The sequence below is a fragment of the Kogia breviceps genome, chromosome 14 (assembly GCF_026419965.1).
Source record: "Kogia breviceps isolate mKogBre1 chromosome 14, mKogBre1 haplotype 1, whole genome shotgun sequence".
NCBI lineage: Eukaryota > Metazoa > Chordata > Mammalia > Artiodactyla > Physeteridae > Kogia > Kogia breviceps.
Genome location: NC_081323.1, coordinates 66,934,640 through 66,955,941, shown reverse-complemented (window position 1 = coordinate 66,955,941; position 21,302 = coordinate 66,934,640). Strand labels below are relative to the sequence as shown.

The 21,302-nt window shown below is 49.1% G+C and overlaps 1 protein-coding gene across 1 annotated transcript in view; it reads right to left on the bottom strand.

The window, feature by feature from the left end:
• The window catches only part of XYLT1 (xylosyltransferase 1), a 325,897-nt gene that overhangs the window by 138,607 nt on the left and 165,988 nt on the right, over positions 1-21,302 (bottom strand). The window contains exon 3 of the mRNA XM_059038015.2: positions 20,187-20,697. Coding sequence (XP_058893998.1) covers positions 20,187-20,697 — 511 coding nt within the window. The remainder of the gene's footprint in view (positions 1-20,186; positions 20,698-21,302) is intronic.

Sequence of the window (21,302 nt, the reverse complement as noted above, 5' to 3'; positions counted from 1 at the left end):
CTGGAGCCTTGTCCCCACTTGTCCACTGTGCTGGAATTGGTCCCCTGGCATCCTGTCAACTGCTGTTGTCAGGGGCCAGGTGGGTAACCCGATGAATGAGGAGGGCCCGGGGGGAAACCAGACTGAGTGGTGGGGACTGCAGAAGAGAGAATCTGTGTCCCAGCAGAAGAGGTTACTTCTCAGAAACACAAATGTTGCAACATGGAGCACTGCAGGCTTGGGGCTGCCAGATCTTCCCATTAATTTCAAGGGAATCTGGAAATTTGGAAATTTCAATGAAGATCTCCAATTTTTAATTATTAGCAACTGATTCAGAAAATTTAACGTCTCGTCCAGACCTGCCAGTTGATGAGCCCTAGTCCCAAGGCTAAGAGTGACAGTCAGAGGGTGTTAGGGTTTAAATGCCTCTCTTTTGTTTACTAGCCTAAATGGCTATCAGAAAGCAAAGAAGACATCTGGGTTGTTTGTTAGAGTGAATGACTGAAAAGGAGAATATACCAGAAGTCCGGATTTGGTGGAGGGTTTGAGGTGCCAGTGGGACCTCTGGGTGGCGATGTCTACTCTTTTAGTTTCCTGGGCGGCCCTACCAAAGTACCACAAACCAGGGGCCTTAAACAACAGACAGACTGTCTCAGAGTTCTGGAGGCTGGAAGTGGAGATCCTGAGGGCTGTGAGGGAGATTCTGTCTCATGGCTCTCTCCTAGCTTCTGGTGATTTATTGGCAACCCTTGGCATTCTTTGGCCTGTAGATATATAACCAGCATCTCCACATTTATATTTCATGGCATTCTCCCTGTTTATCTCTATGTCCAAATTTCCCCCTCTTATAAGGACACCAGTCAGATTAAGGGCCCACGCTAATGACCTTACCTTAACTTGATCATCTGCAAAGATCCTACTTCCAAATAAGGTCACATTCACAGGTCCTGGTGGTTAGGACCTCAACATCTTTTGGGGGAAATGATGCAACCCATAATATCTACCTAGCAATTGAGTGTAGGATTCTGTAACTCTGGGAAGAGGCCTGATTTGGGACTCACCAGGATTGACTGTTCACTGTTCAATGAAGAAAGTAAGATGGAGAACAACCTTCAGGTGAATCTCATTCAGGGATTTAAAAAATTAAAGATCCAAGCATGTGTAATAACACTGCTTGGTAATAAAGCTTTGATGCTTCTCAAACTTTAATGTCCAGAAGTGGAAATAATGGCAATCGATGAGCAATACTATTATTATTATTATAATTACTATTATTTGAAAGGGTTCCAGAGTCAGAGCTGTATTTTCCAGTATTTTCTTTCCCAGTCTCGCTTTGGAAAGAAGCTCAAAGAAATGTAGGAGAAATTATTCATCTTTTTTCCAAATGGAATTTTCTCACCCCACAAGCTGGTGTGCCCTCCCCTCGCCTGCCGGGCATAGCACTGTGTCTTGGTTGAAGATACCAGTGATGTTCAAGGTTTAAGAGCAATGCCCTTTTTCCTGACAGGCGTGAGTTCGTTTGTCAGAACCTTTCTCATGGTTTCAGGAAGTGGAATGTAATTAACCAGAGCCCGTTGGGTTTCAGATGAGCTGCGAAGTATGCCTGTGGTAAAAGGTCTCTTCCTTCCTGAGAGACGCAGTGGACCGTAATAATCAGCATTTCTTACCAGCATTTTAAAATGATGATACGATATTCATCTGGGCCCAGTTCTCTCCCTGTCAGACCACAGTGGCGTCGATGATATGTGTCATCTGCTGGCAAAATTCAAGGCCTCCTCTGGTGCCACTTAGGTGAACACTGGGGGTTTAGGCCGTTCAGGACAGATAGGTTGATAGAGAGCCCAGGTAAAAGGCAGCAGCAGGCTGGTAAGTCTTTATCCTATTTCCAAGTCAGTATTAAAACATTCCAGGTGAGAGGCCAGCTCCAAACTCCTCTGAATGTCATTATTCAACCATTAGTCATTCCACAAACATCTGTTGAGCATCTGTTATGTGTCAGGCATCCTGCCTTCCTGTAGCATCTCTCCAGTGAGTGTAGGTGTGTCTGGGACATAGGATGGAGGGTTTTTTTTTATAATGAGCTAGAATCAGAGCATTTTTCCTCTGACTTTTCCAGCCATCTACCCCATCCCTGAAAATCAACTGAAACCCTCAAAATGTTTTAGTCATTCCTTGTTAAATTTTTAATTTATTCCCGTCAATCAGTTTTGAAGGCTACGGCAAATCTGTAAAATGTTGGAATATATACAGGACATAGCAAGCGGGAGCTTTTATCTTAGAACAAGGGTCAGCAAACTTTTTCCGTAAAGGGACAGACCGTGAATAGTTAGGCTTTGGGAGCCATTCAGCCTCTGCTGTAACTACTCCATTCTGTGCTTGAGTTTCGAAACCAGCCATAGGCAGTACGTATATGAATGGGTGCAGCCGTGGTTTTACAGAAGCAGGCTGCCAGCCCATTTGGACCAAGGACTCCTGTCTTTGAGAAATCAGGTATGGTTTTTGTGATGCTGTTGGATCCCACCAAAGAAAAATTCTAAATTCCTTTTCATGGCCTACAAGGCCCTGCCCAATCAGACCCTACCCTCCTCTTTGTCATCATGGCCCAGCGGACCCCCCATTCCTTACTGATTTTCAGTCACCCATTCCTCCTGTCTGTTCTCGGTCCTGCCAAATGCTTGGCTACTTCAGGATTTTGCACAGCTGTTCTTCCTGTTTCAAAAGCTCCACCTGAACTGGACTCCAGTTTAGTTCAGAAACTAGGAAATTTTTCCCGCTTCCATCGGCTTTTGCAAAATAGCCAAGGAGTTTACATTATCTTGTTTACCTTCACAACAGTGATGTGGGTGCAGTCATCAGCTTCATTTTCCAGACATGGTAAACGGTAAATTCTCCATTTCAGCTGGTTTTTACCAACACCAGCCAGTCACTCTAATGAACAATCCAGGTGTCTCCTTTGATTCCTCTCCATCCTTCGTCTCTACAGCCAACTGACAAGGTCTATCAAATTTGCCTCCTGGGGCTTCCCTGGTGGCGCAGTGGTTGAGAGTCCGCCTGCCGATGCAGGGGACACGGGTTCGTGCCCCGGTCCGGGAGGATCCCACGTGCCGCGGAGCGGCTGGGCCCGTGAGCCATGGCCGCTGAGCCTGCGCGTCCGGAGCCTGTGCTCCGCAACGGGAGAGGCCACAACAGTGAGAGGCCCGCGTACCACAAAAAAAAAAAAAAAAAAAAAAAAAAATTGCCTCCTGAATTGTTCTCAAATCCAACCTCTCCTCTTTCTTAATTGAACCCATCGTCATTTCTCACCAGGACTAGCTCCGAAACACGTTTATTGGACTCTCTGCCTGCAGATTTCGATTTCTCTAAACCATCCATCCACTTATTCATCCATTTGGCTGTCCATCCATTCACTGAATCCACTCATCTTTTCATCCATCCATTCATACACCCACCCATCTTTTGATCTATCAACACATCCATCCATCCACCCATCCACTCATCCATCCTTCCAGGGTACCTATTTTGTGCCAGATGGGGTAAGTAGTGAATAAAAATGTAGAATCGACCTTCCTGGATATTTGAGTCTAATTAGGAAAAAGATGATAAAGAAACAACCACAAATATATATGTATGTGACAAACCAGAATAAATGTTATAAAAGAAAAGTAAAGGTTCCCTTGAGAAAGCATAACTTGATTTAAACTCAGATCCAAGGAATGATGGCAGCTTGTCAGGAGAGACACGAGAACAGGGGTCTGGACAGGGAGATCAGCACGTGGGCTAGGCTTAGGCTGAAGTCTGCTTTCTCTAGGGGCTGCAGGATGCTGGCGGGCCCTGGCACCGTGAGCCGTGGGGGAAGGAGGGGTGAGAATGATGGGAGATGAAGCTGGAGAGAGAGGTGGGGCTCCGAAGGGCACCGTAAGGAGGTAGATTTGCCCTAGTGCCGTAGGCAGCCTTTGGCAGGTTTTCGGCAGACAAGGAGCAATGTCCACAGTGTACCTTAAGAAGAACGCTCTGGATGCAGACTGGAGAATCACTTGGCAGCGGGATAAGGGGGGTTGCGGCAGAGTAGACGAGTTAGGGACGTATTGGCACAACCCACACAAGAGATGTTGGCAACTCGTCCAGGAGACAGAGAGACAGGGAGGGACCAGTGAGTGATATTCAGGAGGCAGAAAGGAAAATTTTCAGTGCTGGGTGAGATGTGGAAATAAAAACTGACTTTTTACATCTCTTCAGAAGCAAGCCTGAGCCAGCCTCAGTACCTGAGCTCCTCAGAAGGGAATACTAATCCAAGTGAGGATGGCAGAAATAGGACAGTGAATACTGAGCGAGCGCCTGCTCTGTATGCGCCAGGTCCTGTGTTATGTGCTTTATACGCATCATCTCATTTAACGGAACCTATGAGTTAGATACTATCTTTAGTCCCACTTTACAGATGGGAAAAATGAGGCACAGGGAGGTTTAAACAGCACGCCCCAGGTTCCATAGCTAGCCCTGGAGAACCAGGCTTCACCTCCAGAATCCCAAGGATCAGAACCCCGTGTCCTTGTCCGTCACCTCACTAGTCCCATTTCTGCAATTCTCAATTTTGCAAGGATCCTGCCCAAGGTAATGCAAATCAGGAAACCCCAGTGCAGACAACCCCCTGGAGAGGAGGCCTATAGGATTCCAGCTGCATAAATAAAGTTTGGAGGCTGAGCTCCACTGATCTGCTGGAGTCTTCACTGTTCTGCAAATGCATTATTAATCAGCCACTGGGGTCCTCCCCATAGAGCCTTTTAAATTACAGTTAAATTCCTTGATAGCGTTCCATGTACCTTAACAGTGCATTTCCTTTGTTCACAGCAATAAACAAGGGGAGGAGGGAGGCCTGGATAACCAGGGTGATTGCCCTTTGAGGTCTAGGCTGATCGCAACAGCACCTCTAAATTCTCCGGGTCCGCGGCTGCAATGCTAATAAAGTCTTGAAACAAACAACACTGTCAAGCCAGCATCCAGGGCCCAGATGGCTGGCCTGGCTGCTGTGGCTTTGCTGGGCCTCCAGGTCACCTTGTCAGGGTCCTGCCCGCTGGGGGCTTTCAGTATAATTAGGGGGAGCGGAGGCTGCACCTAGGTTGGGACCTATGGGCCACCAGTGGGGGCTTGCTGCTTCCTTGGGAGGCTCGTTACAAGTTCCAGGTGATGATGTGGGGGACTCTCTTGGGCGTATGGCTGGGGAAGAGGCAAGGAAGTATCCTGTCTTCTGCAACTCGTTTCCCAACCCACCACAGCTGAGAGGTCACAGCAGTCAGCTCATTATGAAGCTGGAATCAGCAAACTACGGCCCTAGGGCCAAATCCATCCTATTTTGTAAATAACATTTTATTGGTCACAGCCATGCCTATTCACCTCCATACTGTTCGCATATTGAGTTGAGTAGTTAAGACAAAGACCTATGTAATATGCCCTAAAAGACTAACTGGCCTTTTATGGAAAGTTTGCTCCTGTCATAAAGCATAAATCAGGTCACGCCACTGTTCCTACTCAAAACCCATCAAGGGTGCCCTACTATCCTAGGGAAATGCCTTATCCAGACTTCAAGAACCTTCTAACTGGGCCCCGGTCTAATGTCCCATACCCTCTCCGTAATTTGTCTATACGTGTAGACAAATCACCCAGCCTCACTTAGTCTTAGGATCCTTGTCTATAAAATGAAGAGAACAAAGCTTAACTTACTGAGGCCGAGTGAGGCTTACGTGAGGCAATACATGTCTGTAGAAGAACTAACTTTATTTTTAATTGTGGTAAAATACACAGAGCATAAAATTTACCATCTCAACCATCTGTAAGCTTTTAAGTTTAAGTACAGTTCGGTAGCGTTAAGTACATTCACTTTGTTGTACAACCAATCTCTAGAACTCTCTACCTTGCAAAAGGGGAACTCTACCCATTAAACTGCAATTCTCCATGTCTCCTCCCCCAGCCCCTGGCAACCAACCGCCGTTCTATTTTCTGTGTCTATGAACTTGACTTCTCTAGAGGCCTCATCTAAATGGAATCACATAGTATTTGTCTTTTTTACATCTGTCTTATTTCACTTAGCATAACGTCTGCCAGGTTGACCCATGTTGCAGCATGTGCCAGAATCTCCTTCTCTTTTAAGACTGAATAATATTCCATTGTATGGATAGACCAACTTTTGTTTATCCATTCATCTGTCGATGGACACTTGGGTTGCTTGGCTCTTGTGATTAATGTGTCTATGAACATGGGTGTTTAGATATCTCTTTGAGACCCTGCTTTCAATTCTTTTATTTTTTTATTTTTAAAAATTTTTTTCAATTCTTTTAGGTATAGACCCAGAAGAGAAGAGCTAACTTTTATCAAGCACTTCCTAGGGCCAGCCTCTGCATGAACACTCCACATAGATCACCTCACTCAGTGCTCAAACAACCCTACAAGGTTAGACCATTATTATCATGAGAGGGACCACAGAATTTACTGCCCACGCTGGGTAACTCTAGAGAGGGAAAGGGGGCAGTATTAATAATTGTACTGGGACAACAGGCACAAATCGAGACTGTCTGGGATAAACTGGAATGTCAGTCATCGTGCCCATTTTACAGATGAAAAATGAGGGACAGAGAGGTGAAGTCACTTTTTCAAGGTCACGCAGCTAGTGAGTGGCACAGCCAGAATTCAAACACAGGCCAACTGACTGAAGCTTTCGTTGTTAAGCACAATTCCACGTACATAGCACGCAGCCTGGCAACAGTCAGTAATCAATACATGGTATCTAATTGTTATTGGCTCTTCAAACTGGGGAGATGAGCCTTCAGGGGGAGAGGAGCCAGCTAAGGGCTTAGAAAGGTGGCGGGATGAGGCGGAGGTATTCCATGGCCAGGAACCAGGCTGGGGCTGCGACACATCCATGCTGAATGTGAGCTAGGCACGTGGAGGAGATGAAGGCCCCCGGAGGGAGGCAGATGGCCCCATCTCAGACACACCATCCCAGTAGGACCACAGGTGGGTTTCTCAAGCAAGGCACTATTGACATTTGGGAACGGAAAAGTAGTGTGTGGCTGTTCTGTGTATTGTAGGACATTTGTCGGCATCCCTGGTCTCTACCCACTAGTTGCAAATAGCACCCTGCCCCTCCATCAGGTTGTGACAGCCAAATGTTTCCAGGTGTGGCCAGATGTCCCTTGGGGGGCAACAACTGCCCCATTCAGAACCAATGACCTGGAGAATGGGCAGAACTAGAGGGGATGAATCATTCTTCAAGGTCAGTAGTTCTCAAAGTGTGGTTCTGGAGCAGCAGCTGCAGCATCTGTTAGAAACGCAATTTCTTGGGTCCCGTGCTAGACCTGGACCAGCATCTCGGGGGGAAGGCCCAGGTGCCCACGTATTAAGGATTTCAATGTTCAAACTACTGTCCTTGGTCATGGAAGAGACCTGCTAGGATCTCAGAAGGTTGGGATGCAGAGGCGTTACTAATTTGAAACCTGACCAGGGCTCCTGGGAAGAAAGCAGATCCCTTTAGGAGGATGAGGATGTTCTAGAAGCTTCCAACATCCTGTGTATGACCAACACAGGATAGAACAGGCTGCCATAATTGGTACAGCATGTTTGCAGGATAGTTTGATGGTATTTACCAAAATTTAAAACAGACAAGCCTTTGGACCCACCAATTCCATTTCTCAGATGCTCCGAGCAGCCAGTCTCAACTCAGGGTCCCCAAGAGAATTAAGCTCTAATGTCTGAGGCATCCATCATAAGCAGCAATTGGCTTTTCTCTGATGCCCTAGAATGGTAGAGGTTATGCACCATCTTTGGGAGAGTTGAGAAAAGAGCCACCCAATATACAAAAACCTGGCAACAACCTAAATGTCCACCAATAGGGGAATGGCTAGTTAAGCTGTGGTGAAGCCACACTCCAGAGTAACAGTCAGCCATGACAAAGAGTTATATAGGCAATAAAAAAGACTGGGTAAATAAACATTATACTGGGAAACAGAAAAAAAGGATTATATAGTTCTCCGTCTCCTGACACGGATACAGGTCTCAGACCTAGATACACGTCCAAATGAAAAAACATCAAGTTCTAGAACCAGATGTCAATTTCACATGATTTTTGAATTTTCCCATGCCCCGAACCAGATTTGATATTTTTGTAAGTTCCATATTTATACACCAGTTTCTTATTATTTATAAACCCTCCGTTCCAAAACAAACTCTCTTTTTGCAAGTGCTGGTTTTAAATATCTAAACAAAACCAAAAATGTGCTTGCAGTGGTTACCTCTCCGAGGGGACTGGCCAAGCTTTTAAAGATTTTCCAGTTATCTGCTGCGTTTTCCAGTTTTTTTGAAATAATGGGAATGCATATGGTCCCACTTGAATAAAGGTATTATAACAAGCATGCTTTCTGTATTATTTGAGCAAGTTTTAAAAATAAAATAAAAAAATCCTGCTGCCCTGTCTTCTCCCCATCTTTTCACTTTGGCCGCTGGAAACACCACCAGGGCCAGGCTCCTGGCAGCCTCCCAGTTACTCAGCCGAGGCTTCTCGCTCAAACGGTGCCACGCTCTGAGGTGAGCTATTAATTTGCACTTTGTGCCTCATCCTCGATTCTGATTTAGGGCAACATAAACCCCCCTCAAAATTCCGAGGAATCAATTAATTTACTAATTTCGCCATTAAGAGTTTCTTAAAGCGAGCCCTGTTTCAGCTGCCCTCTAATCAATCACCATTTTCCATGTTTATCTCCTGTTCCATTTTTACCACAGGGCTCTCTATACATCAATTTGCCTGATGCTCTTCCTACATATGTTTTAAATTACTTTATCATTGTATAAATTTCACAGCCATTAAAAGGCTCTAATACTAGAATGGCTGACATGGTGTTAAAAATTGGATTCAATTCCACGGGGTAGTAAATTGTGACCTAAATCCAGTCTCTCATGGGCGACTGAAGGATACAATGAAAAGTTATTGCTTTGTCATTTTTACACTAACACAAATATACCATGGAAACTAGAAACTGGCAGGAAAATGGGAGGCCACCGCCGCTGGCTATTTTTCACCCAACGCGGCTCTGCAGGCGAGACCTGAGGTCTTTCAGGGGATCAGCCCCGCTCCAGCACCAGGTAGATTACTTGACTGCATGGATCTCTTTGCGACAGACAGACAGAGCTTGAGGAGGAAAACTGCAGCTAGAAGGCAGCCGCTGCTAGAGGGATAGAAGCATGGTGGTTCTGCATTTTGCCGCTGGCACCAAAGCCTCTGAGCTCAGAGCCTGGCTCGGTCACTGAGCAAATGTGTGATTTTAGGCAAGTGTCCTTCCTCTCTGTGTGTCAGTTTCCTGGAATAAAGATTTGTCAGAAGAATGAATGACCTAATATGGCTAAAACGCTTAGGATAGTCCCTGGCATTTAGCAATCCCTAGGTCAAGGTTAAGCCTTATTATCTAAGCACAGGTTCTTGTACAGAGACCTCGGCACCTTGTTCTTTGAAGGAGAGTAATGAACAGCTAGAGATAGGTGTTAACATTGCCTCTGCGTTTCCCTTTATCTCTGGAGAAACTGGATTACTCATTCGACACATTCTGATGGCAGGTTTACTAAAAGCTCCACAGAGCAGAGAGGCTGAGATGTGGGTTTTGAAGTCAGGCAGACAGAACTGAGTCTGAAAGGTCTCCCACTTGCAAGTGTGACCCCAGGCAAGCTATTCGACCTCCCCAAGACTCAGTTTCCCCATCTGTAACATGGGGTTAGCAAACAGACTTTACTCCAGCAGGGGCTGGAGATATGACCTGGCACACAGATGAGATTGGCCTCGTGGCTAAATGGGGGGCTATAGATGACCCTGGCAACTCTAGGATAAGGTGATTTGGGGGTACACAGTCTGAGCACCTCATGGAGATGTAGGGAGAGAGTCTCAGAAGACTTCCAGAATGAAGTGATGTTGAAAGGAATTCCTAACGCTTAACTGACAAATAATTTGAGAGAGGAGAAAAAGCAAGCTGGTTTTGTTGATTTGTGCAAAAAGGAGGGACTAGCTTGGACTGACTGTCATCCACTGATGCTACAAGGGCCACGCCTGGGCTCTCTTTCCGCACCAGGGCTCTGATTTCCCAGCCCTGGGCGGCTGGCACATAAGCAGCTGCACCCAAAGGAAGGAACGACTCAGAGCACAAGAAACTGTGTTAGTGACTCGCCTGGTCCCAGGGCAGGTTCTGGGCGAGACACTCATGGAAGCTGAGAAAAGCATCCTAAACTGCCTGGCTGGTTAAGCGGGTCCACCCGTGCCCACCCTGGAGGCTGGCTTCCGAACCGCAATAATCGAATGCTGATTTGTAACAGGTGCTTGTAAATATTCGCTGACTGAATAGAGGGAAAATTTTAAATATTCTCAAACATGGTATTTCATACAGCAACCCAAGGAGGCAGGAGAGGCATCAAACAACCCATTTTACAGGTAAGAAGTGAGGCTCAGAGAAGACAAGTGCCTTGTCTGAGGGTCTGGCAGCTCACTCAGTGGTAGAGGGGCCGCCAGGCTTTCCTGGGGAGACTGGTTCAGAGCCTTCCCCTAAGCCTGCACTAGCTTAGTGCCAGTGGAACACCCTCGGGCACACTGCCTGCTTGAGTCTGTCTCACCGCTGGAGGCACTGAGGATTCCCCTCTTTGCCTTGGATGTCCTGGAAAACAAAGGTGCCACGGGAGGTGAGGCCCCCTGGAGTTGGCAGCCCGCGTTCAGGCTGGGGTGGAGGTGGGGGTCAGGGCCCAAAGGTGGAAGGAGCACGGTTCTCTGGAGGGAATGTGGGACCCGTCCCCGGTCCTGGACTCCCAGAGCCTTGCCTCTCTTTCGGGCCAGTCTTCTCTTGGCTCTCCGGTGATTTCGGTTTGGTCCCTACAGATGCCTCTGCTCCATTCTCCTCGCTCAAGACAAAGACGTAGATCATCTAGACCCAGTGATTTGGGGAATTAAAATCCGGCTGGGAAGACGACAGACCAACCCTCCTGCTCACATTCAGAGTTCCCCAGGTGGTCTTGTTAGTTCTTCAACCTCCCTACGCCTCCTACTGCCTCAGAGCCTTTGCACATGATGGACCCTTGTCCTGGAAGACTCCGCCTCCTGCTCTTTCCCTAGTTAATTCCTCCCACTCTTCATCTCTCAGTCCCACTGAAATTCAACCACGTCTCTGCAGAATCGGTGGTGCGGTTGCAATTCTGCACTTATTTTTGTGCTCACTGGATTCATGTGTCTCCCCTCCCACGTTTAACAGGCTGCAAGCTCCATAAGAACAGGGATTCTGTCTGTTTTCCTCCCAAACAGATCCCCCAAACCTAGTGCCCCGCATAGACAGAGGATGCTCGGTGGATAACTGCTGAATGAGTGAATGTTGAAGGGGGCGGGGGACAAACACTTTCAGTCCCCAGCTGGTGGCTACGCCACTCACAGACTGCTAACTGTCCCATTCCCGTCCCAGTTCATGCGGGCCTCTGCATAGCTCCCGGGACGGGTAGCTTGAGCCACTGAAGCTCAAAACAGCCGTGTTATCTTCTTACCCAGGGAGGATAAGACTGAGGCCTATGACATGCCAAGCAGTGCTATTCTCAGATGAGTAAGACAGAGCCCCTGCCACGTGGAGGGTGGGTCTGGGGCAGAGACAGATAAACAGTAGGGGGCGCTTTCTTGGTGCCCCATGTGCAATCTCAGAGCAAATGCTGACCAGCCGACTCCTAAGAGCTCTCCCGGCTTCCGTCCTCACCCCTAGCATCTGCTGTCAATACCGCAGCCAGGGGATCCTGTTACACATGTCAGGTCAGCCCCCACCCCCAGCCCTGCTCAAATCCCTTCAGCAGCACCTCCAGGTCACCCAGGTAAGAACAAAATCCCTACTGGTCTGCAAAGCCCCCGATTAGTCAGGCTCTCTGCAGAGCTGCTCCAAGCAGTGGTCCACAGATGCAGGGTTATCCACATGCTGCCGGTCCCCTAGTCTCTAGATGTCATTGTGAGCACATGAGAAGGAAAAAAAAAAAAAAAAAAATCCATCTAACCATGTCTCAGATACACTGCGGAAGCCTTGGGAAATGTCTGCCTGGAGTTTCTGAAGGGGTTGCCCGGGTGAGGCCGGGGAGGGCGCTAATCTCACTCTTTCAGGGCCGGTGTTTTCATCTTCTTTCTGTGCCTAAACCTTTCAGCTCTGCCTTCTGTGCGTGGCAGTTAGGGAACAAATACACCTTAATGACAACGTTCAGAGTGCAAGGCAGAGCGTGCAGCTGGCAGGCCGTTCCGGGAGGAGGGAGGTGAGGGGGGCATTTATGATGTTTCCCATAACTGCATGTTTCTCTTTCTAAAAAGCCATGTGGGCAACAGCTGGCTTTTTTTACGATTCCAAAATGGGGAGGGGGTAAAATACCACGGTGCTTTAGAAGGAGAAGGCCACGTGGGATTGGCCTGTGGAGACCCACCTTCCGAAGGAGGGCCTTGGGGGACTGTTGGCTACACGACCTGGCACACAGCAGAGCTCAATAAATGTTTGCTCAAGGGTCAGGCTTGAGTCTTCCTTGTGCCCCAAAGAAACCCCTCAGCCCAGAACACCAACAGTTGATCACCTCCATCCAGTCCATCGGCCAATCCTAGCAGCTTTTTCCTACTACCCTATCCTCTCACTGGGGCCGCTGCAAGAACCTCCCCACAATTTCCCTGTTTCTACTCCTTCCTTAAAGCTAAATCATGCGAGAAGTAGGACTGGTGGATCGTATGGTAGTTCTGTTTTTCATTTTTTCAGGACCCTCCAAACTGTTTTCCACAGCGCCTGCACCATTTTGCATTCCCACCAACAATGTACAAGGATTCCAATTTCTTTGCATCCTCACCAACACTTGTTGTCTTTTGTGTGAGGTGATATCTCACTGGGTATTTATCCACAAGAAGTGAAATCAGCATCTCAAAGAGATATTACGTTAGCACACCCACCTTCACTGCAGCAAAGCCAAGATGTGGAAGCAACCTCAAGGTCCACTGAGGAATGAAGGGATTAAAAAATTCGGACTTACAATGGAATATTATTCAGCTTTAAAAACATGGATGAGCCTGGAGGACATCATGCTGAGTGAAATAAGCCAGACACAGAAGGCCAAATACTGAACGATTCTACTTATATGAGGAATATAAAACAGTCAAACTCATAGAAGCAAAGAGCAGAATGGTGGTTGCCAGAGGCTGGGGGGATGGGGAATGGGGTTCGATGGGTATAAGGTTACAGCTGAGCAAGATGAATAAGTTCTAGCGATCTGTTGTACGACACTGTGCCTGTAAACAGCAATACACCGTTGTGCGCTTGAAAATCTGTTCAGAGAGTAGATCTTACGTTAAGTGTTCTTATCAAAATAAGATTTTGATAAAAATCTTTAAAGTAGCATAAAATTTTTTAAAAAATTCAAAATCAGATAATGCTAAAACTCTTCAGCTCCTCCAATGGCTCCCATCTCTTTGACATCAGTATCCGAGCCCCCTGCGGTGGCCTGGCCATGACCCTTGGCCTCTGACCCTTCACCTTCCTGCTTCCCTCACTGCTCCCTCTGCTTCAGCCATACTGACCTCCTGGCTGCCTCTGGAACAAGCCAGGCTGTTTGCTAGGACTGTTTCCTCTTCCTGGTGACACCACCACCGAGGCTCCTCAGAGAGGCCTTCTGTGGCCAGCTACCTAAAACGTCCACCTCCCCTGTCCTGTCGCCTGCTGTGCTTGTCTACGAGCTCTCGTCACACCAGACAGTGCACTGTAGGTCTACTGGGTCACCTGTCCCCTCCGGCCTCTCCCATTAGGGCAGAAGCTCCACCAAGGTGGGGCCTCAGGCTGCACGCCTCCCAGAGTCACCGTCCAGCTTGTGGCGACATGGTGCTCTGAGCTGTGTAGGGCAGAGGCCCTGCGGGGACGAGGCATCCTGTGCTTTTGTTCACCGTTACGTCCCCAGATACTAGACTAAGAGCTGGCAAAGGGCAGCTCACCACTGCCTGTTTTGGTATGGCCTGCGAGCTAAGAGCAGTTTTTACATTTTTAAATAACTGAAAAAAACTCTAATGGATGACCTTTTGTGACACATGAACAGTATGTGAAATTCACATTCTGATGACCAGAATAAAGTTTTATTGGAACACAGCCATGCTGGTCGTTTATTTATGTATCACCTGTGGGTGCTTTCATGCAGAGTTGAGTAGTTGTGACAGAGACCCTGCAGCCTGCAAGGCCTCATACTGTATTTACTATCTGGCCCTTCGCAGAACACGTTTGGGGAGAGCTGGCCTGGGACGTCGAATGGCACCTAGTGGGTGACCAATGAATGGGGTCTGCTGATCTTTTCTGGACTGACCGCGGTCAGGGTCCTACCCCTCCCTCAGAAGCCCAAGGAGGGCCTTTGGCATGAGTTTACTCCCACTCCAATGAACTGTTACTGGAAACCTCCTTTTCACTGGGATTTGACGAGAGAAAGACGAGAAAGAGTCCTCTGCAAACCTGGCCTTTGGGCAAGTCGGCCCCATCGGCTTGGCTGAGCTGTAGGAGGATCATCTGGCTTCATCACGGCCTCCCCATTACTGTGGTGTCTCTGAGTTGTCCACGGCTGTTCCTCCATTGTCTCATCCTGAGCGATACAGCAAAGACCCAGGAGAAAGCAGTGTTCCTGCCCGACAGATGGGGAATCTGAGGCGACAGTCTCCCATCAGCCACCTCCATCCAGAAGCCTATTTGTCCAGAGTCTTTGGCCTCCTGCAAAGACTGATGGGTAAAGACGGGTTGCTGCGTCCAAGGACAATTGTCTTTTCATCAGAAACCTCCCTCCGGTCCGTCCTCACTCCTAATACTGGAGCCACTGCCCCTGCCACATGTACGCGCTTGCAAACTTGCAGCTCGTCAGCTGACTTAAAAGGGAGAGCCCTTGCTCATCACTCATCAGAGGACCACCGGCCCACTCAGCGGCTCGGGCCCGGAGCCCCCGCTATGGTGGCAGCCAACCCCCACTCCCAGTGACTGCTTTCCATGGAACCTCTCCGTTTTCATCTCTCATTCTTCACCTGGACACCTGGGCTGCAGTCACTCCACTGGCTTTCCCTGGCACAGCAAAGAGTGAGGAGGTGTCAGAGGCACCCGGTAACAGGTGGGGCCTCTCTTGAGATGCTTTTTTTTTTTTTTCTTGAGGCATTTTAACTCAAGATGGAAGGAGGTCGGTGGCCTATGAGGGCTGTTGGAGAGAGCATCTTGACATTTAATTGTTCCCAATATAATGAGGCCTTGCCTGCTTAGAATGCCTCTTACAGGTCAAATGGTCTTTATTGGGAAAGCTACCTCTGCCCCTCGCCAGGGCTGGTGTGTCCTCTGTGGCCGGGGCTCTCCGCGGAAGGTGTAGTCCAGGAAGGCTTCTCTGAGGAAGGGGCATTTAGGCTGAGATCTGGAGAGGGAAGAGGTGGGGTGGAGTGTGCAGTGGGGGCAACAATGGAGGGGCCTGGGATGAGCAGGAGGGAGTGGCTGAGGCACGCGGGGCCTTGTCTGAAGACCAGAGCGAGACAGTTAGGGCTGGGCAAGGGGCGGTCACCCTGCAGGCGGGCTTTCCGCTCTTCTCAACGCCCCCACCACCGCCTTGCTACGGCCGACAGCCAAACACATTCGCTGCACCCTATCCCCCTCTGCACCAGGGGTTTCAAATTCATGATCCCATGTCAGCCAACAACCCTATGAGGATAGGGTACGAGTATCTGTGTCCATTTTACAGATGAGGAAGCTGAGGCACTGGGAAGTCAGGGTCACACCACTAGCAAAGACAGAACCAGGATTCAAAACCCAGTGTCAGCAGATCTTCCGATGGAAAAGCTTTTTCCAGCCCAGGCCACCCTGGGCCTTCCATCCAACATGGTTTCATTTCCATGAAACTCTGGGAGGTCCAGTTGGAGTGCGTGGAGGCTCCTGGGTGATTCTGGAGCCTAAGGAAGGGACAGGAGGCCTAGGCAACTGTGGCAGGTGAGGCGGGGGGCACTGGGGGCTGGGCCACCTGAGTGGGGAACGTGGGCGGGGGTGGGGTCCGGTGGCTTGGCGGCTGCAGTGAGCCCGGGGGCTCTGGGAGGAACGAGGGGCGCTGCAGGATTAGAAACAACCCGCTCGGAGGCCAGGCTTGGGGGCCGATGGGGTAGAGCACCCCATCCGACCTCACCGCATCTCACTCCTGGGGGCTGTGAGTGGATGGTCCGCAGATCCGCGTTTTCCTCCTGAAAACACGTCACCATTCCAGCTGCTTCCTCCAAGAGGCTGGCAGTGAAGCAGACGAGTCACAGGGGCAAGGTACCCGTGCAGAGCACACCAATCCGGGGGTTCTAGACTCTTCCTTTTCCCTGAAGGTGCTGGGGTGCGGGGACTGGAGGCGTGGGGAGTGGAGAAGCGGGAGCCCTTCACACAAGCCAACATTTAACATCGATCCCCTCGTAACTTTTCAGACTTCAGGCCATGAGGAATTGTTTCCTTAGTTATATTCAACTTCCGGCATCCTGTCAGCTGAAGTCTGGGTGACGCAGAGTTCGGCAAAATGACAAACAGCGCGTACTTCTGCATGCAGACATGTAAGTGTACGTGTGTGTCTGTTTACACACATACCCACTTCCCCTCCCCTCCCCACCTGGCTTCCTCACTGCCCGCGGAGCTGGAGCTCAAATCCCTCCTGAGCGGAGGGAAATCCGGGTGTCATGGTTTCCAGAAAGGGAACGCGATCTCCGTATGGGGTGTAATTACATCTTAGCTTTCTGCAGAAGAATAGTTTACGGTTTAAATGCCATTAATTGTAAGCTGTTTTGTTCCACGGGAAGTTGTTCGTTGATAACTACCCAATTAGGGTTATTTTGCAATTAGTCTATTCACAGAGAATTTATTTCAAAAGGGGAAGGCTGCGGTGCAGTAAATGAAGGCCCTGACCGGCTGGTGTGCCAAGGCTCAGACGCCCATCTTATTACCCAGCTCCCAGCTCCCTGGACGGTGTGCCGCCTTGGCGGACGCAGCAGAGGCCACAGGGAATCCCCCAGGCTGCACAGCCACGCTGGAGGTGTCTCAGCGGGACCAGGACAGGCCACATCAGCCCGCCCGCTCCCCCATCAACACCCACCCTTCTCCTTGCAACTGTACTGATGGCAGAGAGAAACAGCCTGCGGGCTCAGGACATCCCAGGGGTCGGACCGTTTAGGCTAAAGTGAAACCTTCTGCCTCCTGAAGAGGGAAAGGCTCTCGGGAGGATTCAGGCTCTGTATTCCTGAGATACGATACCAGCCCTGCCATCTACTAGCCATGCACCTGTGGCCAAGGACTAAACCTCGCTGAGCCCCCATTTCATCATCCATTAAATGGGTCGATAAGAGACCGACCTCACAGGGCTGGTGTGCGGATATAGTGGGATGGGAGGCACCGTGCTGGAGGTCCTACTACACAGAACTGGTACCTTGCAGGGATCAGCACACTATAGCCCATACGGGCCACATCCCACCCACAGCCTGTTTTTGTAAATTGAGTTTTATTGGAATAACCAAGTGCATTTGCGTATGTATCGTCCTGGCTGTTTTTGAGATATAATGGCAGAGTTGAGGAGTTGCGACAGAGACCGCACGGCCCACAAAGCCTCAAATATTTACTCTGGTCATTTATAGAAAAAGTGTATTGACCCTTGGTAGACAGCGAGTACCCACTGTCATTCCCGTGGAAAGACATTCAGCTCAGGCCTCTGCCAGGCCATGCACCAGCTAAGAAAAAGATTTTGGAAACATCTCCAATTATTTATTCTGCCACTATCTGCCAAGTCGTGTCAAGAGTATGACGGGAACCCCGGGACTGCTTAGAGAAGGGCTAAAATGCAAGAGAGAAGCAAACCTTTTCTTTGTAGACCTTCCTATTGAAAAGAGAGTATAGTACAGATACAGGTTTCCAACAGAACACTTAAAAAATGCAGATGAACTTGAGTCAAGAGTTGAAGCTGTCCCCACTGCACCCCACCCAGAGGGCCACGTGAAGGGCTTGCCGTGGACACTTCCAAACCTCTCTACGCACTTACCCACGTGGCCGTCCCCCACCTGATCCACACCCTCCGTTCTGTGACCAGGGGTCAACAGAGAAGCATGTGTGAGAGATGAGGAGGCCTGAATTTTAGCCCAAGTTCAGCCTCTAACTGATTAGATGACCTTGATGATAAGTCTCCTCTCCTCTATGGGCCTCGTTTCTTACCTGTCCAGTGGAGAGACGGAATTAGGATTTCTCTAGGGGTGATCTAGTCCCCTTTCTCCTTGGGAGCCATTCTTACCATGCACATCCTTCTCGAGAGAGAGATGGGGGACTGAGGAAGCACTAGGCATCTTCTTGCCTGGCTTCCAAATCCTCCAATGTTGGGGGAACTGAGAGCCCCCTGCCCCCACCCTGCCTCTTGGTCCAGCTCTGTTGTTACCTTTCCTGATGCTCTAACCTTCTGTCTCGACAAAGAGGCAGACCCAGCCGCTGGGACCATGGACCCATTCCTCTTCCACGCGTGGACCCTGCCCCTGCCCCATGCAGGTCTTTCCATGTGTTCTCCCCCCACCCCTGCCCTCAGGACCTCTGGGTTGTCCCATGGTCGGGGACCTTCTCTCTCCACTTGAGAGTGAACTAAAGCATTTGGTGGTATCTGAATTCAGAAGCAACAAGGAGGTATCTTGAATGCTTGCCCATTTAGTGAGGGATAGCGGGGTACCCCTTGCACTGATTATGGCCAATGAGAATGAGGGGTGACCAAGAGCAAATTGGGAAATGGGCCCCAAGGGAAGACCAAGTGGGAAGACCCTTCGAGTATTTAATGCAGGGCACTGCCTGGACAGATAAGGAAGCCGGGACCAGCGAGGGGAAAGGGCTTTTCCTATTAGTTCATGGCTGAACTCCACTAGAACACAATCTCTCCATTTCAAATGCATCCCTCTCTGTTCCCAATGACACTGGCTCTTTCTCTGTAGAAAGTGTCTTTTGGATGCAGTCCGCCCTCTGCATGGAGAAAACCACTGGACGAATTAATTCACAGACTATTTGGGATGTAACGTCTTCTCCAAGGAAAAATAAAATCTACTGGCTCACAATGAGCTTATGTGGGGATGGGGGTACATGGGTGAAACAGTAGCGACCACCACGAGTTAACTGTAGCCAGATGATGGGAACATGAAGGCTCTCCCTACTCCGAGGTGGGTTTGAAATTTTCTGCCATGACATTTTTTTTTTTTTTTTAAGAAGGGATCCGGACAAAATATGACCTAACCCAGAATGGCAATATCTATCTCAGGATGTCTCTACCTGCAGGCTTGTAAGACCACTTACAAGCCATGTGACCTTAGGGACGTTGTTTTACGTCTCTCATGTGTAAAAAAGTTATGCTCACGATGACGGTGCTAGCCTCACTGGGCGGTGGATGAGCTGAGCTGACTGAATGCAAAGTGCCCGTGCTGTGCCCGGGACACAGTGAGCGCCCGGTAACTGTTATTTCTCCCCTTCCACACGCACTGGAAAAGGTGAAACCTGCCAGCAAGGAATATGTGTCAGAGGCGTGAGGTGAGATGCAGAGGTGCACGGTGACGCCTCACCTGGGCAAAACTGTCCCCCGCCAGTTTCTGAGGACACTCCCCTGTGCTTGTGAACGCCACTGTTACAGCTCTGACCTCGCACTGCATCACAACAAGAGGTCTGATTTATCACTGGTCATCAGCACAGAGAAGAGGGCCCAGCACAGGGCAGGAGGGAGGGAGGGAGAGAGAGGAAGGGAAGGAGGGAGAAAATAAGGAAGGAAGGAATTTTAGGTGGAGGAAAATGGGAAGGATGTTTTCCAGAGCCTCCAATGTCAATGCAACCAACTAGAAACCTTTCAAATCTTATTCGATTATAGTAATATTGGTGTCAATTTTAATCCCAATATTCTGCTGAGACAGAAAACAAACCATATCAATACCATTGCCTCCTACGACTTCCACACCAGCCCCGATTGCACCGTATTTTATCCTTTGCCACAAAAGCAACAGGTTAAAGCTGTAACAAAAGGTAATTTGATTTTGCGAAACTTTTCTCACACGAGACTTCTGAATCCAGGGAGGCCCCAAACAAAAGATCTCCTGTTTTCATTTGGGGTTTGAAAAATAGGGCGGTTGTTCTGAGAAGGTCTGAGAATGTGAGCAGAACGGGGCTGAGACTTACCTTCGAGGGGGCAGAACCGAGTGACCTTCTCGGGCATCAGCAGCCCAAGCTTGTGGCGGCAGTAGGTCTCCCCGATCTCCTGGCGGCAGTGCTTGGACTTGGAGCGGGACAGGGCGGAGATGGCCTCCTTACCCGAGATGTCACACTTGAGGGGCCGGTCAGACTTGATCTCGGGGGAGCTGCCCCCACTCTTCCGGGCGTGGGGCTGTCTTGGGGCATCCTTCCCTCGGCTGCCGTTTACCGGGGCTCTCTCACCAGGAGGCAGCACCTCGTTGGTACCTTTCCCTGGGGACAGACGCCCCTTCCCCTTCTCCTCCTGCTCCAGCTTCCTCTTCAGAAGCTCCTTCTGTCCTCTCGGGGGCTTCTTCGTCAACTCGGGCTGCTGCTTCTGCTTTTGAGTCCTGGGTGCGAAGTTGCTGTTGTCCACGTTCTCAAAATCCTTAGGTACAGAGTTCTCATTGTTGCTGTCTGTTCGCACTTTCTCTTTTGGCCGGTGAGAGAAGTAGCCATCCTGGAGGAGACAGGGAAGAAACACAGAAGAGAAACTTGACTTTGCCATCACGCTAAGCAGCCTAGCCCTGGAGAGTGGGGCATGTAGGTTTGTAAGTCTGGGCCCTGGTTCCACACCCTGCCTTTGTCACGAGCTTAATGTTAGACTTCATGTTAGATTTTTCTCTTTGAACCTCAGTTTCCCAACCTGGAAATAGGAGATGTTCCAACTAGAAAATAAAGCTTTTTGCAAGCTCTAACGTGCTACGACTATGATCCTCAATGCTTGTTATTAACCACACCCCCTTTTCATATACGTTTCCTTGGTTGTCTCCGCTACTGGAATCTGGACAGTTTGTTCCAAGCTTCCTGTTTAAATTCTAGCAGCAAGCACTGTGATGGTTTATTTAATGGCTAGAAATGCCATAATAAAGCTCTAAGGGGAGAAAATATGGGTAGGATAGTATATAATTTACATTGCCTTTAGGACGTGCTCGCAGATCTATGCCCTTAAGAGAAATCAGACCGTGCCATAGTTAATTCTGAGGGGGAGACGTCACTGGCTATCTTGAGGGGAATATGCCCTTTATAGGACAATCCTATGCAAGGATCCTACAGTGAGTCCCA